The following is a 21,010-nucleotide window of genomic DNA, read 5'->3' as shown; positions in this document are numbered from 1 at the left end:
CTAATTCAACAAAGGTTAGTGAACCTTTTACAAATTATAATTAATCTGTTATTATTAAAGTAATATTGTAAATTTCTGAAGAAAATGATTGGTCATGATGACACTAACACTCACTGGTGCGCTACAAGAGGAAATAATCAATATAAAGAGGAAAAGTGGTGGAAGGTAGACTACAAATACGGTTGGCTTGTGCTTTACTTGAGTATTTGCAGTTTCTGCTTCTTTATACTTCAAATGCAGTACAATTCAGAAGCAAATATTGTATATTTAAGTGATAACTTTATATACTTTCTGATTCTGATTAATAATACAAATACAATCAACAAATAGGCCTACATTAGATTATGATGTACTATTTTTGGTTGAGATAAGACTTTGTTGATCCCGTGTGGAATTCATAAGCTGTATCACTGATTCTTGAGAATTTGGATAAAACATTAATTAAAAAAAATTAATCGTTAAGAAATCTAAACATATGTGTTTATGGAACAAGGTCTCAGCAATCGAGCAATATTTCTGGGCAACCTCCTGATTTTGTCATTTTTTCATAAATGATGTGTTTTTCCTGTCGTTGCTTAGTATCATGAAACTTTCATCATTAGCATTAAATATACAAAATAATAATTGTGGACATAAAATAATCACATTTTTTATTTCAAATAGACATTTACTTCAATACATCAACTGCATTCGAAGAACATATTGTAGTCATATTCATTTAAAACAAAGAAAGTTCCATCTGACGATGGTGACACAGACCTGACGGTGGTGAAAGTGACGTAATTACAATAAACTATTTGTTATGTACAAGTTATCCTTCTGTAAATATTAACAATGGCGATTGGCAAGATAAAAACTACAGTACAACTGCAATGTTTTAAGCATAAATAAGACAGAAACCTGACGGTGTTGACGTCTGACGGTGGTGACAAAACACACTAAACATGTTTAACTCTTTAAAATTATACAGCTCTGTTTAATTAAACAAACCTCAACCGCAGACAGATAAGACTGCAGCCTACTGGTGATGCTATGTTGATCTAAACCTTGACCTGTGAATAATGGAATAACTTAAACAAATTAGTACGTTCAAATAGTGTTAATTTAATTGCTAATCCCTGAGCCTGCAGATTCAGTGTCATTTCTGTGTTAATGGGCCAAAACTGTCACCTGATCTTTTGAGTTTCCAATATGTTTGAACATATTGATAGATATGCCAGATATGTTTAGAATAACACAATATATATTGTGTTATGGGGCGAATTTCCTATTCTAAATGACACTACTCAATTAGTAGTTCAAGCAAGTAATAAAAAAATTAAACATGTGTAGTAAATTGGTAAATAACAAATAAACCATTTGACAATGCCAGAAATGATATACATTTTTATTTAATCTTAAAATATGAATCAGAAACAATCCAGACAGTCAACAATTCTCAAATGTTAATTTATGCAGAGTTAACAGATAATTGCCAGGGGAGTTATTTGCAGATTTTGTTATAAAAGTCAGTACAGTTTGGTCCCTCACAAACATTTACGATAAACAAAATCCAAAATAAACATTGCACATTGCTGTATTATTTTTTTTGCATTAATTGCTGAGCTCAAAACAAAGGATAATTTTCAGATTTCCACTGTTGGCCTGCAGCTGGTCTGAGACGGCCTCGTCCCCAGAGGCAGGGTAGTTTGTGATTGACTCTCATCACTGCAATGCTCGTACAAGAGTCAGGTTTACGGATGAGCTCACACCAGTCTGGATAGTCCACAGGTTTAGGTCCACTGTAGGTCAGATCAGAGTTAGAGTATGCTATAAACAAATGAGTTTGAATATTTGTTGGGAGTGATTGTGAATTCACTCACTGGTCACAGCATCCTACTCCAAAAGGCTCCATGCAGACACACAGGTAACAGTCTCTGGTTATCCAGCTCTCTCCTATCCCGTACATCTGCCCCATGTGTTCACAGCTCCCTGAAAATTAAAATATCAGTAATTGTGACACATACAGCAGTGGATTCACTTGGATAAAAGTAGAAATACAATGTAAAATATACTCGATTACAAGTAAAAGTCCTGCATTAAAGATGTTACTTAAGTAGAAGTACATAAAATACAATTATACAGAATTCATAGTATTATATAATTACACATATTATAGTATAGTTGTATTATTACTGATGCATTAAGCAGCATTTAAATATTGCAGCAGGTCTAGAGCTAATTTTGGGTTCTTTAATATATAACAATGCATTATATTTCCTAAATTGATCATATGATCTGGACATTTTTTAATTTGCAAAGTAATTAGTAATGTAAATGTACTGGGGTAAAAAGTACAATGATACCCTCTGAAATGTAGTGAAGACGTATAACGTAGCATAAAAGTAAAGTACAAGTATCTTGATTTGCTACCACTGGACATGTACAAATATAAGACTATGGGAAACATTATGTTCACACACATACATTTATATACACATACTGCACCTTTAGTATTGAAGAAGCACTCGCCACTGTTATACACAGAGAAACATGGTACACTGGCACTCAGGAAACACAGTAAAGCCAAAAACACTCCTCCTGCTGTGTTTGCCATTTCTCAAAAGAAGCAGTGCACTGTTAAAAAACAAAAAAACAAAGAACTCATTAAAAACATTATAACCAGATGAGAGAAATGCCAGATTGGTGGTCTTACCTCTTTCAAAGTTTGCACTATTAATAAAGAAACCTTCCCCTTCTTTTCTGGCTGTTGCTCGTGCTTTCATTCACCCTCTTGTTGTTTGTCTCTGTGTCTCCTCCTCAGTGCCACTCTTGAACTGATGCTCTCTCTCTCTCCCTGTGGGCTCAGATATTTATACTGAACCAGCACGTCTTCATCTCTACTTTCTTCATTGCTATTTGTCCACCTCCCCCTCACCCCCACACTCATTAATTACCTTCTATATCTGCATGCACACATACAGTACGCAGACACAAACAAACGTACAAGCATGATTATTACAGCGTTCGTCATTCCCTCTTGTGCTGCTCCACAGAAATTGCTCTAGAGTATACAGTGTGCACTCTTTCAGATAACATTTGTCTCAGGGTTTGCCATTTGACCCTATCTGTAGATCTCATTGGTGACACTATCCATAGGACAACCAGCCGGTGACCCCTTGACCCCTTGACCCCTGCTCAACATCCAGATGCATGTAAACCTATTTTATTGTGACATCCAATGAACGATTTGAAGATTAATAGAAAAAGTTATTTGTCTTTATTGTAATAATCTAGTATTTTTTATTGTATTCATTGATAATTGTGTTTCTTTTATTTAATTGTTAATTGTTTTAATTAATAAACACGTTTTGCACTAATTAGATCATTCTCATAACAATATTATCATATGTAAGGCTAATGTTTGCATAAATATTATTCTCATATCATTATCATAATGTTCACAGCGTATTTTTGCACTAATATTATCATTCTTATATCATTATCATTATTAGCATAATGTGTATAAGCGTTTTACATTAACATATTATAAAGTATAACATGTAAAGCTTATCCTTGTATTTTTACCTCTTTCTCCCCTCTATTGGGTTACATTAAGATCTACGTGTCTCTGCAGATTGTCACCCGAGGACAAATAGTGTTTTGAATTTAAATTAATTTAATTGAATCTCCTACAACCAAATGATCAAATTTATTTTTTGAAAAGTAGTTTAAATGTTAGTTTTATTTATTGTTTTTTTCTTGGGCTTTATGACTGCTATGACTTGCTGATATTGTCATATCTAGTTATATACTACCATGATGTGTCTTTTGAAATGCTTTGTACCGTATCTCATCGCCCAGTGTTATGTTGTGTATAAGAAAACTCTAATTAATTCATTGCAAACCAAAGAAATGTGTTTGACATGGTTTGTTTTTGCATCATTGTGTTTTCTGTTGTTGTCAGGAACAGGGGAGTTGACATGACATTGTTTAAATAAGAGGTTATTTTTTTGCGTTGGATGGATAGACTGTACTTGGTTGCTGGTTGGATGTCTTTGTGCTGGAAGTTGTTTGAATAAACTACCCTGAGTCCTTTAATAACATAGGCTTATGTGGACCTACCCATGAATGCAAGCATGCACACGCGCACACACGCACACTGTTTAGGTGATTTAATTTCATTGCCTAGACTAGAGGCTTACCTTAACCTATCCTCGTGTACCAATGAACCTATCTGCAGTAACAAACACAGGACACAATTTTGGACAACCATGCCCCGTACAGGTTCAGCAGTTTTAAAATCAAACCTGAATTTGTTCCTCAAATGTGACTACATATCAGATGAGCGACACATGGTCATGCAGTAATCCCAGAAACCATCTAGTCTTAACAACATTGCCTCAGATTACTCTGCACCCTGTCCCTCCAGTTTCCTATTGTTATCAGAATAGTTTAGGTTTCACCAGCGGGCCTTCCTACCATGGCCTGGTATGTACATTAGTATACAATGTAGCTTTATGAATGTGACATTTTGTGGCTGCATTTTCATAATAAGTACTGTTGTACAGTAACTAATTTGATTATTATTTCTCACATGCGTGCCACTGATTTTCCCGCCAGTGCTCCCACCGACTTGTGCACATTAGGATGCATCTTATTACGCTTGCTTAGAAAAGTGAACTATTACATAAAGAAATGCCCTTTGAAGAATTAATTGACTGGGTTGGAGGTCATATCATTAGCCAAAAGTCTAAAAGCATGTTCCCTCTATGTATAATCAGTTCATTAAAGTATAAAAATAGTATGTGAAGCATATAGCTTGCTATGTGTGATGCAATAGGACGTGAATCAGAGATGAGGAGTCAGTAATGAATCACTGCAGATGATGATAGCATGCCATCAGGCTTTATTTACATCTTGCATGGAGAAAATCACAGATGATGACAAAAGATGACCTTACTTGTACATTCCTACTGAAAAGAAAACCCCCCAAAAAGGCTCCTCAAGAGCAGTTAGGGAATACAAATGGCAGAGTTGTTATCAATTAAAAGACTTTAGAGGGAAGGGAGAATAAAACAGGAGTGAAGTGACTGACTCGAAACACGGATGTACTTACATACACTACATAGACCTCATTGTGCAAAAGAAAAGTAAGACTATTGTCTCAGCTGTCAGCCTTGTTAAAAAGATTATTGTGTATGTTCATGTGTTTGAGAGAAACAAGCAGTGTTTACATAGTGTAACTTGATATTCAGGGACATTTTTGTTTACTTTTTTATTCAGAACATATAGAAGATTTGAATAATTAATACCTCATGGATAATGTTTTACTGTTCTGCATTTATTTAAAACACCTCAACACTTATAATGTATGTTCACACCTTCTTCACATAGATTACTTAAAGAAACTGCAATTAAACTGAAAGAATACAAGGGAACATTACAATGATATTCCACAATACTTAGCAAAAAGATAATAATGCACCGATTGCAAACGATACCATCCAAAACCATTTACCTGAACATCTGACTTCCCCGGTCTTTTATCAGAAGTACAACAAGGATCAGAAGTCAATGCCAGACTCTGTAGGAATATGTCTGATATTTAGTTGACACGATGAAGCACAAGAACAACCGAATATCAAACATATCACACAGCTTCTAGCCAGTCAGATCCTCATCAGACTGGAAAAACCTGTCGACAAGAGAGACAAATAAGTGAGAACAGTCAGTCAGCTTGTTTCAGACTACATGAACCTGTCCAACACAAAAGGGATATGACGGCCTTGAGGGACACACTCACGGACACAGGGAATCATAGATCCTGTTGGCATTTAGGATCACCCGGCTTCAGCAAAAGCAAGAAAAGGCGAGGCAAGATCCAACGCAAGTAAAAATATGATGATACTTACCAATTCCTTTTATCCATTGACAGCGTCCCCATTTCTTGTCTGTAAAACTCTTGGAAAAACAAGTGGTTAGAGTATAAAATGTGATTACTCTGAGTGTGTGTGAAGTTAAAAAGAGTCACGACTAACTGTTAAAAGTGTGTGTGATCTGTGTGTATGAGCTATTCCTCAGTGAGACAGCATTTATATACGCAACCCTGTGAGTTTGGGGGGGCCCATACACTCACTCAGTAGCACACACACTCTCAGTGCCTCATGTAATTAGAGGTATATTGATCAGCTGTTGTGGCCTGCAGCCTTTCCTCCCCACATTAACCTGATCAATAGATGTGATGTTCATCCTACTGTGAGCGCCCTCACACACACGACCGCAGATGCAAAGTCAAATAACTTTCAGTTATTGCCTGTAGGGAGGACACGACGGTCACCTCACCATCACTAGTTGTATCCTGTTAATGTTTTCCTTTAACAATTCAGATGTATATCATATTGCTGATATTTCAAATAACTACCTTTATATAGGGATGCATGCATGCAGTAAACGTAGCTACAGTATATTCATTTTTATAATAATGCTTTAAGATAATGTTTATTACATTTTTATTAAGAGAAAAAGAAAAGTAAAAAAGGTGTTACGTAGTACAGCGCACGAAGAAGAACGTGTAAATAAAATGTGTTAATATTAATTCCTTCCTGTGTCGGCATCCGCGATCTTAAAGCTTCTTTTTCTTTACACAATATCTCTCCACAAAAGTATTTGCATGTGGGAGTTTTACAACTGCATTACCCATATTTAGGTTTTGATATTTTTCCTACTGTGTGGCAAGATTTGCAGTTAAAATGTTTTTAGGATATTTGTTCAATATGGCAAGAAATACTATCCTTAAATGTTTTCCAAAGTGGAAGACTGTCAGGGGATGCTTTGGATATTGGTCATGTATGTTGGAAAGTAACTAAGTACATTTACTCAAGAACATTTACTAAACCTTTAGGTACTTTGCTTAAGTATTTCCATTTTATGCTATAATTTACACTTCACTACTTCCACTACATTTAATTTGTTTGTTTTTCTAGTCCACATTTACTTGGCAGCTATAGTTACTAATCACTTTAAAGATCACGGTTTCACCAAATGTACTGTTATAGATTAAAGTATGCAGCAGTACATACAGTAGTACTGCTTTCACAGTCATGCTTAAACACTAATACTAATCTAATGATATAATACTGTGAGTGGTCATTGCTGTTAATACTTACGTAGGCTACTTCTACTTTTACCTAATTAAAAGGGTCTCTATAGTTTTTCCACCGTTGGTTTTTGGTATTCAAGTGTGTTATATACTTGTCATAATTTTGTATATTTGCAATTTGTTAGGTTATGTTGGTCAAGATGAAAAATGTGGCTCTGTATGTTAAACAGTGTCTCTGACTGGATTAATACAATTACTAATATTCAGATACTCATTTAAAGGTTTAGGAAAATAAGTGCTAACATAAGGGCACTGCGGCCAAGGTGACCTCTGGCTGTCAGGATGACCTCTGACTGGTGATGGTATTATCACTCTATCCGTATGATTAGGAGGGGATGGGGTGGGGATTGTAACACGTGTTGACTTCACATCATCTGTCAGATATGGTGGTTAATAAAGAATACAACACTTTCACTGTGGGTCAATCTGGATTTTTGTTTTTAATCAGCAAGAAGCAGGTGTAGAACAGGTGCAGCTGAGCAGAAGCACATTGTCAGAATAAGAATTTATTTCCAGAATACAGTATGTTAGTCAGTGATATTAAGTATTTGACTGTCGTATATCACGTCATGTCATTCCTTCATTTACAAACATCAAACTTCAATCAGTCACAGACAGACTATTTTTGACACAAAGGTACATTATCTGCTATGTTTTAAGATTAGACAGTACAATTCGTAAACAGCAACCTTCGTTTATGACATCAGTGAGACTGAAAGTCCCCCCTCTGACGTCTCTGTATCCTCTCCCGGTATGAGGCTGACCTTGTGAGCCTATTGGGGCGGAATGATAGCCCTCTGATTGCCTAATTGAGAGCCTGGGGGGAGTATTTTAATCTCCAACAGATGGAGGGCAAGTGTGAGGCAAAGTGAGAGATGATCATATAACGCAAAATGGTTAAAAAAGAAACTATATGTGGATTAAAAAACAAATATTTCATATTCAGACAAATAATTCACTTGTCAGTCTTGTTATAGTCCGAGTCCCTACCCCTGAATTACGTAGAACAAATTCATTATCTTAGATTCAGTCCAAGCTTCAAGGTTATTATGTTTTTCCGCTAACATATTAAAAGATTGAAAGATAAAAATCTTTAACAAGTCAAAGTTAGTTTCGGTTGGATTGAACAGATAACATTGTTGCAGATGTGAGTCTATATTCAGCTGAAGTAGTTTGACTGCTAATTTCTTGTAAAGATAAAGCACTAAAAACATCTAATTAAATAAAATATCTGAATCTAATTTGACAATTTAAAAACAGTCCAAGTTCAGCTGGGTCATTCGTTTCTACATGTGGTGAATCAGAGGAACATAAAAAATACAAAATCACAGAAAAGAAAAAAGGTTCAAATTCAAAATTTGAATACAAAGGATCTTGCTCTTGATAAAAACAGACTAATAATATCAATACACCATGACATCACATAACAAAGCTCAGAATAATAACATACTAAATAAATAAATCAGCCTCATGAAATACAAAGAAATCATCCTGTCATAGAAACTAATGTGAACTTGACACTATATTGTAAAAATGTTGTTGAAAATGTTCCAGAATAATGAAAATATGATTAAATTTCTGCCATGAACACTTTACAAAAGCTGATGTTATAGCATAATAAAATGCACAACTAAACAAAAGTGCATTTCAAGTATTTTTTCTCTCATCAAGATTGTTCTGTATTGTTAGGTTAAAATATAATGCTACACACAAAAACAACAACAACTTAGGCATAGCTTTTATTGAAAACTAACAGAAATACATGATGAAGCTTTAGGATCAGACGGACTACAAACTGCACAGCCAAAGCTTCATCGTGATAACAGAGTGAATTTCACACACACACACACACACACACACACACACACACACACACACACACACACACACACACACACACACACACACACACACACACACACACACACACACCCTGAGGCAGGGTCACTTCAAAGAAAGACAGAGCCAGACAAGGTTAACAACGATTATTCAATACCTATTTCTGTGTTTTCAGCGTTGGAGATGGAGGAATTATCTAACGGAGTGAAAAAAACTAAGTAAAGACCAGAAAAAAAGCATAAGGTACAGCAGCAATAGAGACAAATCAGAGGTACGGACAGTGTACAAGTTGAACAGTGACAATGAAAACATACAGAGGGGGATTGTGTTTCTCTCTTCCTGCTTCAGATTTATTTGTATTTCCGAGTATCCCCTATTTACAAGCAATCAAATAACTGACATGACAATATATTAAAAAAATTAATCTATTATTGAGTTGTGAAAAGGAGGCATGACACACCCTGGCCACACCATGTGATGCGTTTAGCTTTTCTTTCTACGTCTCACACACATGTAATAATAATAATAATAATAATAATAATAATAATAATAATAATAATAATAATAATAATAATAATAATAATAATAATAATAATAATAATAATAAATTGTATTTGTAAAGCGCCTTTCAAAGCTAAAAGCAATCTCAAGGCGCTAAAATGCAGGACAACAACAAAAACAACGACAACAACAGACATAAGAGGTTACGGAAATGCTCTTTTGAAGAGAAAAGTTTTTAGGCCCTTCTTGAAGGAGTCGGTGGCCTGTGGAGCCCTCATGTGTTCTGGGAGGGAATTCCACAGGTGAGGAGCGGCTGAGCAGAAGGCCCGACCGATTGTACTCAATCCTGAATGAGACAGGAAGCCAGAGGAGCGAGTGAAGAATGGGTGTGATGTGGTTATATTTTTGCACCCTCATCAGGATCCTAGCGGCACTGTTTTGGATATATTGGAGCTTTTGAAGTCTCCCGCTTGGAATCCCGATGATGTAGTTTGCTCTCATCAATCATTACCTGTGCAACCAGGATACAGCCTGGTGGAGTATTTCACAACCTTGCGTCTGTTAAGCCACACACCCTGACTATTGTGTACAGTGTGTAGTGATCAAAGGTTAATGACGATCCTGAAACAGCAATACAAGGAGTACAATATGCATTGTGGTGATGTGTACTTAACAAAAGGTTCCTGTTACATTTTTTTCAGTCTTGGAATCTCTTTGAAACGTATGAAAAAGAGGTTGTAATACCTCATCACTGTTTAGGGGCCTCTGCTTTCGGTTGTTCTTGTTTAGGGGCCTCTGCCTTTGGTTGTTCTTGTTTAGGAGCCTCTGCTTTTGGTGATTCTTGTTTAGGGGCCTCTGCTTTTGGTTCTTATTGTTTAGGGGCCTCTGCTTTTGGTTCTTCTTGTTTAGGGGCCTCTGCCTTTGGTTGTTCTTGTTTAGGAGCCTCTGCTTTTGGTTCTTCTTGTTTAGGGGCCCTCTGCTTTTGGTTCTTCTTGTTTAGGGGCCTCTGCTTTTTGGTTCTTCTTGTTTAGGGGCCTCTGCTTTCACCTCTTCTTGTTTAGGGGCCTCCGCCTTTGGTTGTTCTTGTTTAGGAGCCTCTGCTTTCGCCTCTTCTTGTTTAGGGGCCTCTGCTTTTAGTTCTTCTTGTTTAGGGGCCCTCTGCTTATGGTTCTTCTTGTTTAGGGGCCTCTGCTTTTGGTTCTTCTTGTTTAGGGGCCTCTGCTTTCACCTCTTCTTGTTTAGGGGCCTCCGCCTTTGGTTTGTCTTGTTTAGTGGCCCTTTGCTATTGGTTCTTCTTGTTTAGGGGCCTCTGCTTTTGGTTCTTGTTGTTTAGGGGCCTCTGCCTTTAGTTCTTCTTGTTTAGGGGCCTCTGCTTTTGGTTCTTCTTGTTTAGGGGCCTCTGCTTTCACCTCTTCTTGTTTAGGGGCCTCTGCTTTTGGTTCTTCTTGTTTAGTGGCCCTCTGCTTTTGGTTCTTCTTGTTTAGGGGCCTCTGCTTTTGGTTATTCTTGTTTAGGGGCCCTCTGCTTTTGGTTCTTCTTGTTTAGGGGGCCTCTGCCTTTGGTTCTTCTTGTTTAGGGGCCTCTGCTTTTGGTTCTTCTTGTTTAGGGGCCCTCTGCTTTTGGTTCTTCTTGTTTAGGGGCCTCTGCTTTTGGTTCTTATTGTTTAGGGGCCTCTGCTTTTGGTTCTTGTTGTTTAGGGGACTCTGCCTTTGGTTGTTCTTGTTTAGGGGCCTCTGCTTTGGGTTCTTCTTGTTTAGGGGCCTCTGCTGTTGGTTCTTCTTGTTTAGGGGCCTCTGCCTTTGGTTCTTCTTGTTTAGGGGCCTCTGCTTTTGGTTCTTCTTGTTTAGGGGCCTCTGCCTTTGGTTCTTCTTGTTTAAGGGCCTCTGCCTTTGGTTTTTCTTGTTTAGGGGTCTCTGCCTTTGGTTCTTCTGGATTAGGGTCTTCTGCTTTTGGTTCTTCTTGTTTAGGGGCCTCTGCTTTCACCTCTTCTTGTTTAGGGGCCTCTGCTTTTGGTTCTTCTTGTTTAGGGGCCTCTGCTTTTGGTTCTTCTTGTTTAGGGGCCTCTGCTTTTGGTTCTTCTTGTTTAGGGGCCTCTGTTTTTGGTTCTTCTTGTTTAGGGGCCTCTGCTTTTGGTTCTTCTTGTTTAGGGGCCTCTGCTTTCACCTCTTCTTGTTTAGGGGCCTTCGCCTTTGGTTGTTCTTGTTTAGGAGCCTCTGCTTTCGCCTCTTCTTGTTTAGGGGCCTCTGCTTTCGCCTCTTCTTGTTTAGGGGCCTCTGCTTTTGGTTCTTCTTGTTTAGGGGCCTCTGCTTTCGCCTCTTCTTGTTTAGGGGCCTCTGCTTTTGGTTCGTCTTGTTTAGGGGCCCTCTGCTTTTGGTTCTTCTTGTTTAGTGGCCCTTTGCTATTGGTTCTTCTTGTTTATGGGCCTCTGCTTTTGGTTCTTGTTGTTTAGGGGACTCTGCCTTTGGTTGTTCTTGTCGTCGAACTGAAAATAAATATCGAGGAGATGACAAAAAATCTGGCGTCCGTAAACACTAACATACAAGAGCTGAAGCAGAAGAAGGCAGCCCGTAAACAATCATCACAGACCCTTATTAAGGGTCTGGAGACCTGTAAAACAGCGATGGTAACACACACACACACACACACACACACACACACACACACACACACACACACACACACACACAGAGGTACTCGCATACATGCATACACTACAATCATAACACCTCTGACAGGAAGGTACTGGTTTTCAGGATGCACAAGAAAGCTAATATTGACAGTGTGAAGTTGGCATGACGGGATCAACTCAGTATTCAGACTCCCTGACTATTGTGTACAGTGTGTAGTGATCAAAGGTTAATGACGATCCTGAAACAGCAATACAAGGAGTACAATATGCATTGTGGTGATGTGTACTTAACAAAAGGTTCCTGTTACATTTTTTTCAGTCTTGGAATCTCTTTGAAACGTATGAAAAAGAGGTTGTAATACCTCATCACTGTTTAGGGGCCTCTGCTTTCGGTTGTTCTTGTTTAGGGGCCTCTGCCTTTGGTTGTTCTTGTTTAGGAGCCTCTGCTTTTGGTGATTCTTGTTTAGGGGCCTCTGCTTTTGGTTCTTATTGTTTAGGGGCCTCTGCTTTTGGTTCTTCTTGTTTAGGGGCCTCTGCCTTTGGTTCTTCTTGTTAAGGGGCCTCTGCCTTTGGTTTTTCTTGTTTAGGGGTCTCTGCCTTTGGTTCTTCTTGATTAGGGTCTTCTGCTTTTGGTTCTTCTTGTTTAGGGGCCTCTGCTTTTGGTTATTCTTGTTTAGGGGTCTCTGCTTTTGGTTCTTCTTGTTTAGGGGCCCTCTGCTTTTGGTTCTTCTTGTTTAGGGGCCTCTGCTTTTTGGTTCTTCTTGTTTAGGGGCCTCTGCTTTCACCTCTTCTTGTTTAGGGGCCTCCGCCTTTGGTTGTTCTTGTTTAGGAGCCTCTGCTTTCGCCTCTTCTTGTTTAGGGGCCTCTGCTTTTAGTTCTTCTTGTTTAGGGCCCTCTGCTTATGGTTCTTCTTGTTTAGGGGCCTCTGCTTTTGGTTCTTCTTGTTTAGGGGCCTCTGCTTTCACCTCTTCTTGTTTAGGGGCCTCCGCCTTTGGTTTGTCTTGTTTAGTGGCCCTTTGCTATTGGTTCTTCTTGTTTAGGGGCCTCTGCTTTTGGTTCTTGTTGTTTAGGGGCCTCTGCCTTTAGTTCTTCTTGTTTAGGGGCCTCTGCTTTTGGTTCTTCTTGTTTAGGGGCCTCTGCTTTCACCTCTTCTTGTTTAGGGGCCTCTGCTTTTGGTTCTTCTTGTTTAGTGGCCCTCTGCTTTTGGTTCTTCTTGTTTAGGGGCCTCTGCTTTTGGTTATTCTTTTTTAGGGGCCCTCTGCTTTTGGTTCTTCTTGTTTAGGGGGCCTCTGCCTTTGGTTTTCTTGTTTAGGGGCCTCTGCTTTTGGTTCTTCTTGTTTAGGGGCCCTCTGCTTTTGGTTCTTCTTGTTTAGGGGCCTCTGCTTTTGGTTCTTATTGTTTAGGGGCCTCTGCTTTTGGTTCTTCTTGTTTAGGGGCCTCTGCTTTTGGTTCTTCTTGTTTAGGGGCCTCTGCTTTTGGTTCTTCTTGTTTAGGGGCCTCTGTTTTTGGTTCTTCTTGTTTAGGGGCCTCTGCTTTTGGTTCTTCTTGTTTAGGGGCCTCTGCTTTCACCTCTTCTTGTTTAGGGGCCTTCGCCTTTGGTTGTTCTTGTTTAGGAGCCTCTGCTTTCGCCTCTTCTTGTTTAGGGGCCTCTGCTTTCGCCTCTTCTTGTTTAGGGGCCTCTGCTTTTGGTTCTTCTTGTTTAGGGGCCTCTGCTTTCGCCTCTTCTTGTTTAGGGGCCTCTGCTTTTGGTTCGTCTTGTTTAGGGGCCCTCTGCTTTTGGTTCTTCTTGTTTAGTGGCCCTTTGCTATTGGTTCTTCTTGTTTATGGGCCTCTGCTTTTGGTTCTTGTTGTTTAGGGGACTCTGCCTTTGGTTGTTCTTGTCGTCGAACTGAAAATAAATATCGAGGAGATGACAAAAAATCTGGCGTCCGTAAACACTAACATACAAGAGCTGAAGCAGAAGAAGGCAGCCCGTAAACAATCATCACAGACCCTTATTAAGGGTCTGGAGACCTGTAAAACAGCGATGGTAACACACACACACACACACACACACACACACACACACACACACACACACACACACACACACACACACACACACACACACACACACACAGAGGTACTCGCATACATGCATACACTACAATCATAACACCTCTGACAGGAAGGTACTGGTTTTCAGGATGCACAAGAAAGCTAATATTGACAGTGTGAAGTTGGCATGACGGGATCAACTCAGTATTCAGACTCCCTGACTATTGTGTACAGTGTGTAGTGATCAAAGGTTAATGACGATCCTGAAACAGCAATACAAGGAGTACAATATGCATTGTGGTGATGTGTACTTAACAAAAGGTTCCTGTTACATTTTTTTCAGTCTTGGAATCTCTTTGAAACGTATGAAAAAGAGGTTGTAATACCTCATCACTGTTTAGGGGCCTCTGCTTTCGGTTGTTCTTGTTTAGGGGCCTCTGCCTTTGGTTGTTCTTGTTTAGGAGCCTCTGCTTTTGGTGATTCTTGTTTAGGGGCCTCTGCTTTTGGTTCTTATTGTTTAGGGGCCTCTGCTTTTGGTTCTTCTTGTTTAGGGGCCTCTGCCTTTGGTTCTTCTTGTTAAGGGGCCTCTGCCTTTGGTTTTTCTTGTTTAGGGGTCTCTGCCTTTGGTTCTTCTTGATTAGGGTCTTCTGCTTTTGGTTCTTCTTGTTTAGGGGCCTCTGCTTTTGGTTATTCTTGTTTAGGGGTCTCTGCTTTTGGTTCTTCTTGTTTAGGGGCCCTCTGCTTTTGGTTCTTCTTGTTTAGGGGCCTCTGCTTTTTGGTTCTTCTTGTTTAGGGGCCTCTGCTTTCACCTCTTCTTGTTTAGGGGCCTCCGCCTTTGGTTGTTCTTGTTTAGGAGCCTCTGCTTTCGCCTCTTCTTGTTTAGGGGCCTCTGCTTTTAGTTCTTCTTGTTTAGGGGCCCTCTGCTTATGGTTCTTCTTGTTTAGGGGCCTCTGCTTTTGGTTCTTCTTGTTTAGGGGCCTCTGCTTTCACCTCTTCTTGTTTAGGGGCCTCCGCCTTTGGTTTGTCTTGTTTAGTGGCCCTTTGCTATTGGTTCTTCTTGTTTAGGGGCCTCTGCTTTTGGTTCTTGTTGTTTAGGGGCCTCTGCCTTTAGTTCTTCTTGTTTAGGGGCCTCTGCTTTTGGTTCTTCTTGTTTAGGGGCCTCTGCTTTCACCTCTTCTTGTTTAGGGGCCTCTGCTTTTGGTTCTTCTTGTTTAGTGGCCCTCTGCTTTTGGTTCTTCTTGTTTAGGGGCCTCTGCTTTTGGTTATTCTTTTTTAGGGGCCCTCTGCTTTTGGTTCTTCTTGTTTAGGGGGCCTCTGCCTTTGGTTTTCTTGTTTAGGGGCCTCTGCTTTTGGTTCTTCTTGTTTAGGGGCCCTCTGCTTTTGGTTCTTCTTGTTTAGGGGCCTCTGCTTTTGGTTCTTATTGTTTAGGGGCCTCTGCTTTTGGTTCTTCTTGTTTAGGGGCCTCTGCTTTTGGTTCTTCTTGTTTAGGGGCCTCTGCTTTTGGTTCTTCTTGTTTAGGGGCCTCTGTTTTTGGTTCTTCTTGTTTAGGGGCCTCTGCTTTTGGTTCTTCTTGTTTAGGGGCCTCTGCTTTCACCTCTTCTTGTTTAGGGGCCTTCGCCTTTGGTTGTTCTTGTTTAGGAGCCTCTGCTTTCGCCTCTTCTTGTTTAGGGGCCTCTGCTTTCGCCTCTTCTTGTTTAGGGGCCTCTGCTTTTGGTTCTTCTTGTTTAGGGGCCTCTGCTTTCGCCTCTTCTTGTTTAGGGGCCTCTGCTTTTGGTTCGTCTTGTTTAGGGGCCCTCTGCTTTTGGTTCTTCTTGTTTAGTGGCCCTTTGCTATTGGTTCTTCTTGTTTATGGGCCTCTGCTTTTGGTTCTTGTTGTTTAGGGGACTCTGCCTTTGGTTGTTCTTGTCGTCGAACTGAAAATAAATATCGAGGAGATGACAAAAAATCTGGCGTCCGTAAACACTAACATACAAGAGCTGAAGCAGAAGAAGGCAGCCCGTAAACAATCATCACAGACCCTTATTAAGGGTCTGGAGACCTGTAAAACAGCGATGGTAACACACACACACACACACACACACACACACACACACACACACACACACACACACACACACACACACACACACACACAGAGGTACTCGCATACATGCATACACTACAATCATAACACCTCTGACAGGAAGGTACTGGTTTTCAGGATGCACAAGAAAGCTAATATTGACAGTGTGAAGTTGGCATGACGGGATCAACTCAGTATTCAGACTCATAAAATATTAGCCTATGTGGGTCAATATAAAGCCTGATATTAATGTTGCACCTAATTTAGAGACAGTGGTGAAAGAAAATGTCCTTCTTAAAGGGCCTACGAAATGATAAACATGAAATTCTACTGATGATAGTAAATGCTATTTGTGGTGTAAAATGATGTGTTATTGATGACACTATGCCCGCAGTATTTAATAAATCACGATTTAGTATGTCGACCACCGATGTTGACATCGCCGCTACCGGAAACAGCCGACGCCGTGTTCTGACGTCACAAGTAGAACACAGTCCACTAGTTGAATACACAGACAGCGGACCACTGAGCAATAGACCGGTTCTTCTTCTCCTTAGCCCAGGTCTGACATTGTCTCTGGTTCAGGAGTGGCTTGACATGAGGAATGCGACAGTTGTAGCCCATGTCCTGGATACGTCTGTGCGTGGTGGCTCTTCACTGGCTCCCCCAAATTTTTTAATGGCTTCTTCTTGACGATCCTCTCAAGGCTGCGGTTATCCCTGTTGCTTGTGCACCTTTTCCGACCACACTTTTTCCTTCCATTCAACTTTCTATGTATATGTTTGGATACAGCACTCTGAACAGTCAGCTTCTTTAGCAATGACCTTTTGAGACTTTCCCTCCTTGTGGAGAGTGTCAATGACTAGTGATGGCAGTGTGATACAGAAGCTTCGATACGTGCTTCAAACTCTGGACTACAATTCCATAGAACCACTGCTTCCAAGCTTGCTTCAAATCACGTGACATATGACGTCCGAAGCAGTAACTGCTTCATTTCCTGAATGAATCACCGGACTGGTTCGCGGTCCAATCAGGTGATTCGCTGCCACTGCCTCGTCTCAATTCTGACAGGTTGAGACAGTTTTGAATTTGAGCGCCTCAACACTTTATAACCGCTCTAAACAATGCACAATGTGTGGGTTGTTGTCGTAGTAGTATGCATTATTGCTGTTGAGTTGTTGGTATTGCATTTGTATTTGATCATTATGGAGCCAGCCATACTAGTGAAACAATTTTTATGCATGCCAGCATCATCTGTTGCTTGTGCGCAAGTAAAGAAACCAGATCTATATCTGTTGAAAGAAAAATGTACATCCCACATAACTATGCGCAGCTCGTAGAACAGGCGTTTAATTTCCCTTATCTATATTCAATCTTAAACTGTACTATCATTTAAAGCCTAATAAGCCCACATTTCCCCCCCCCATCACTCTCTTCTCAATAACACATACACACAATCATCAATCTTTATTTTTAAATAGAACATGATATTCAGTCTTAGATGTGTGCGTCAAAGAATTTTCAAGGCAAAGATACATTAAATCCACTGCAGCCTTGCACTTCGCCAGTAGAGGTCACTGTACTTGAAGCTTCAAGTAATGAACCCATTTCCAAAACAATTGGCTGAAGTGGTTCAGTGCTTCACAAAAGCTTCATTTGCCCATCACTATCAATGACTGTCTTCTGGACAACTGTCAAGTCAGCAGTCTTCCCCATGATTGTGAAGCCTGCTGAACCAGATTTAGAGACCATGTAAAGGCTCAGGAAACCTTTGCAGGTGTTTTGAGTGCATTAGTTGATTAGAATGTGACACCGTGAGTCTACAATATTTAACTTTTTCACAATATTCTAATTTTCTGAGATACTGATTTTTGTGTTTTCATTAGCTGTCAGCCGTAATCATCAAGATTAAAACAAATAAAGGCTTGAAATATTTCACTTTGTGTAATGAATCCATATAATATGAGTTTCACTTTTTGAATTGAATTAGTGAAATAAACTGACTTTTCCACGATATTCTAATTTATTGAGATGTACCTGTATACATTTGACTATAGTTCATAAAACTTCCCAATATATAGTAAATACATCATAATAAAACGTAACATTATCCTCAAACGTAAATAGATCGCAAGCTATCCTCCATCGAGTCGATAGCTTGGTTTCCTTGAATGGTTATGGAACCCGACAAATTGTTCGATAGCTAAATATTCAATTATTTCTCTACTTGGACACATCGACGTCTGTAAAGCTGGATAACTTGATAACTTGATTCTTTCTCGAAGTTTCTGCGGTTGAGATTCTATCGTTGTGTCTGATGTCAAACGTCATATATTACGAGGCTGTATATAAAGCATTAGCTATTAGCTCACAAACAGACCGGAGGACAGTGCTGTTTTATAAAGTATAGTCTGTATACTGACCGTCTTACGGTTGCCTATAGTAGCCGGAACACTTACCAGATGTTCATGGAAGTTACGATGTCGTAACTTTACGAGAATTACGTTAAACGGGTAAAGAGTTGCTACTAGGTAGATCCGACCTCCGTACGACCTTAACAGGCTTATGAGCTGCTTACGAGCCTGTCGTGAAACACAGGCATATAAATAGTATGACAATAAGATGACGTTAATATTGACCTTTTTTCTGTATTTTGCATATTGTGTACATGTCCTTACCATTCTTCTTTTGTACATTTAGGTGTACATGTGAAAACTGTACAATTATGGAAGCAATTGAAGAGCTGCTGCCAAGAAAAGGATGTCATGGAGGAACTCAATGAATATGAGGGACATGGTGCAAACATAACCTGCATAACAGATCACCCAGGATTCTAATCAAAGTGTCTGGATGTTTGGGTGTTGCCGACAGCCTACCACAGGTATTCCAAGAGGGAGTCAATAACAAAAGAGTCAGTAACAAAACACAATGTCAGTTCAGTGATTGAATCTGCTTCTCTACAGCACAACAGAACCCCTCTTGTTTGGTTCTTCCACCGACTGCTGAGTGGATCTGGGACTTCGAAAGGTTCCTCATCAACATTGTCTTGGTGTTCTTGGTCATTGACGTGGTCGCGCCTGCATGGACTTGTGGTGTATCCGTGGAGGGGGAGCCGTCTGCACAGCAATTTCATTTTGACATGTCTGAAATGTACAAAACACAACTTTACTAATAAATCTTTCAAACCAGCTTGAAATTGTATTGCATGTTTATACATGTCTGCGTAAAGAAAATATCTAATAACATTCATAATAAAAGATGTGATTGAATTGATTAAGAGAGCAATGATATCAAATCAAACAAGTAAATATATGAATTATGTACATGCATGTGGTGATGCTATACATTGTATTTTTAACACGTCATGTGCAGGTCTACTGGTACTACAACTGTATTGTACAGATGACGTACAGTCTGTATACTTACTGGTGTACACACAGCTTCCTCCCCAGTGTGGATGTCCAATAGATGGTCGCTGATCATACAGGTATCCTCAGTTCTGTCAGTGGCTTCATTCACCAATGTTTCAATACCTCTGTAATAATAGGGTGATAGTTAAAAGTTAAATAGACTCACGCTTTTACTCAAACTACAGAATAAAATGGGGAAGCCTGTTATAAACATTGAATCTATACTTAATTAAGCTAATGAAGTGTAATGAATTAAAGTTATTAATACTACAAACAATAACACACAGATATCGGCTAGGGCCTCGGTTAAACTCGTTACATACAGTAGGCCTAGACCAATTATGGCTTTATGCTTGAAACAATAAATATAGTAAACAAGTAGCACGACTTACCTTCGCTCTCCCTTTTGGTGAATGCATTTCGTCGGCTCTTTGGTGGAGGACTCTGTATCGGCGGACGTTTTTGAGTCGGCGTGCTGACTGGGGTCTTGGCAGTATTGTAAGCACAGCATCTGCGTTCAGTTTTAAATTATTTTTTAATCTCATTTCCTTGGCGAGCATAGTTTGTTCGAAGCACGATCTCTCAAAGTGCTGCCCACAAATCGTCGGTTTCATCGACGCAGTTGTCTCGTCCATAAACGTGACATTTTATCATCTTTTGGCCACAGAAAGCTAGATTTGCAGACGGCCCCACATCCCCATACAACACATCGCTTCACAATTATCCTTGGCGATCGATTGTTGTCCGTTCTTTCTCGTAATAATTGACAGCAGTCTTTGCTGGACGCTTCAACGCAGACAAACACTGGCGGCTGTATTCTACTTGCGGCGGCTGTGTTCTACTTGTGACGTCATCGCCCGAACGTTGCCGAAGTGGATGTTCCCGGCGCAGCGACCGATTGTTGTTAGCGGACGTCATTTTTATGCTGTTATGATCGTGATTTATTAAGAATACATAAATAATAATAAAATATATATGGCACATTTCACAATAGAAATGCAACCTCTATCACAGGGGTCGGGAACATATGGCTCTCGAGCCATATATGGCTCTTTCGATGACGAGATATGGCTCGCAGACAATTTTGAGCTGACATTTTTAACAACATGATTAACAAGTAATAAATAATTATACGGTGTCATTTTAAAGTAAAACATTTAGCAGCGGATTTGTTTTAGTTCTCCCCTCTCCTTTTCGTGTGTGTGTGTGTGTGTGTGTGTTGGGGGGGCGGCACCTAGACAATGGTAGGGGAAACACTGATACCACTTTTAGTACTCGGAGACGTGATATACTTAAAAAAAAACTCAATTTTATTAAATATATAGCTCTCAAGGAAATACATTTAAAAATATTTGGCTTTTATGGCTCTCCCAGCCAAAAAGGTTCCCGAC

At 39.7% G+C, this 21,010-nt stretch overlaps 1 protein-coding gene across 1 annotated transcript; it reads right to left on the bottom strand.

Moving 5' to 3' along the window:
* Nucleotides 1–1,603: 1,603 nt before the first annotated feature.
* LOC115021028 (prostate-associated microseminoprotein-like) lies at nucleotides 1,604–2,596 on the bottom strand. The gene is made up of 3 exons (XM_029451143.1): nucleotides 2,488–2,596; nucleotides 1,863–1,971; nucleotides 1,604–1,781 (listed from the first exon to the last, which is right to left on the bottom strand). Exons 1-3 carry the CDS (start codon nucleotides 2,594–2,596, stop codon nucleotides 1,607–1,609), a joined length of 393 nt encoding a protein of 130 aa, XP_029307003.1. The 3' UTR covers nucleotides 1,604–1,606.
* Between the last annotated feature and the right edge of the window lie 18,414 nt (nucleotides 2,597–21,010).

The sequence above is a fragment of the Cottoperca gobio genome, chromosome 16 (genome assembly GCF_900634415.1).
Source record: "Cottoperca gobio chromosome 16, fCotGob3.1, whole genome shotgun sequence".
NCBI lineage: Eukaryota > Metazoa > Chordata > Actinopteri > Perciformes > Bovichtidae > Cottoperca > Cottoperca gobio.
Note: the sequence above shows the minus strand (reverse complement) of the source record. Positions and strands in the feature narration are given on the sequence as shown.

Bases quoted from the DNA above. Each gene is read 5' to 3' on its own strand.
- LOC115021028 (XM_029451143.1), bottom strand. From the start codon at position 2,596: ATGGCAAACACAGCAGGAGGAGTGTTTTTGGCTTTACTGTGTTTCCTG. The intron at 1,972-2,487 runs GTGCAGTATGTG...TTTAATTTTCAG, and splicing joins GTGCTTCTTCAATACTAAAG to GGAGCTGTGAACACATGGGG. The intron at 1,782-1,862 runs GTGAGTGAATTC...TCTGACCTACAG, and splicing joins GGAGTAGGATGCTGTGACCA to TGGACCTAAACCTGTGGACT.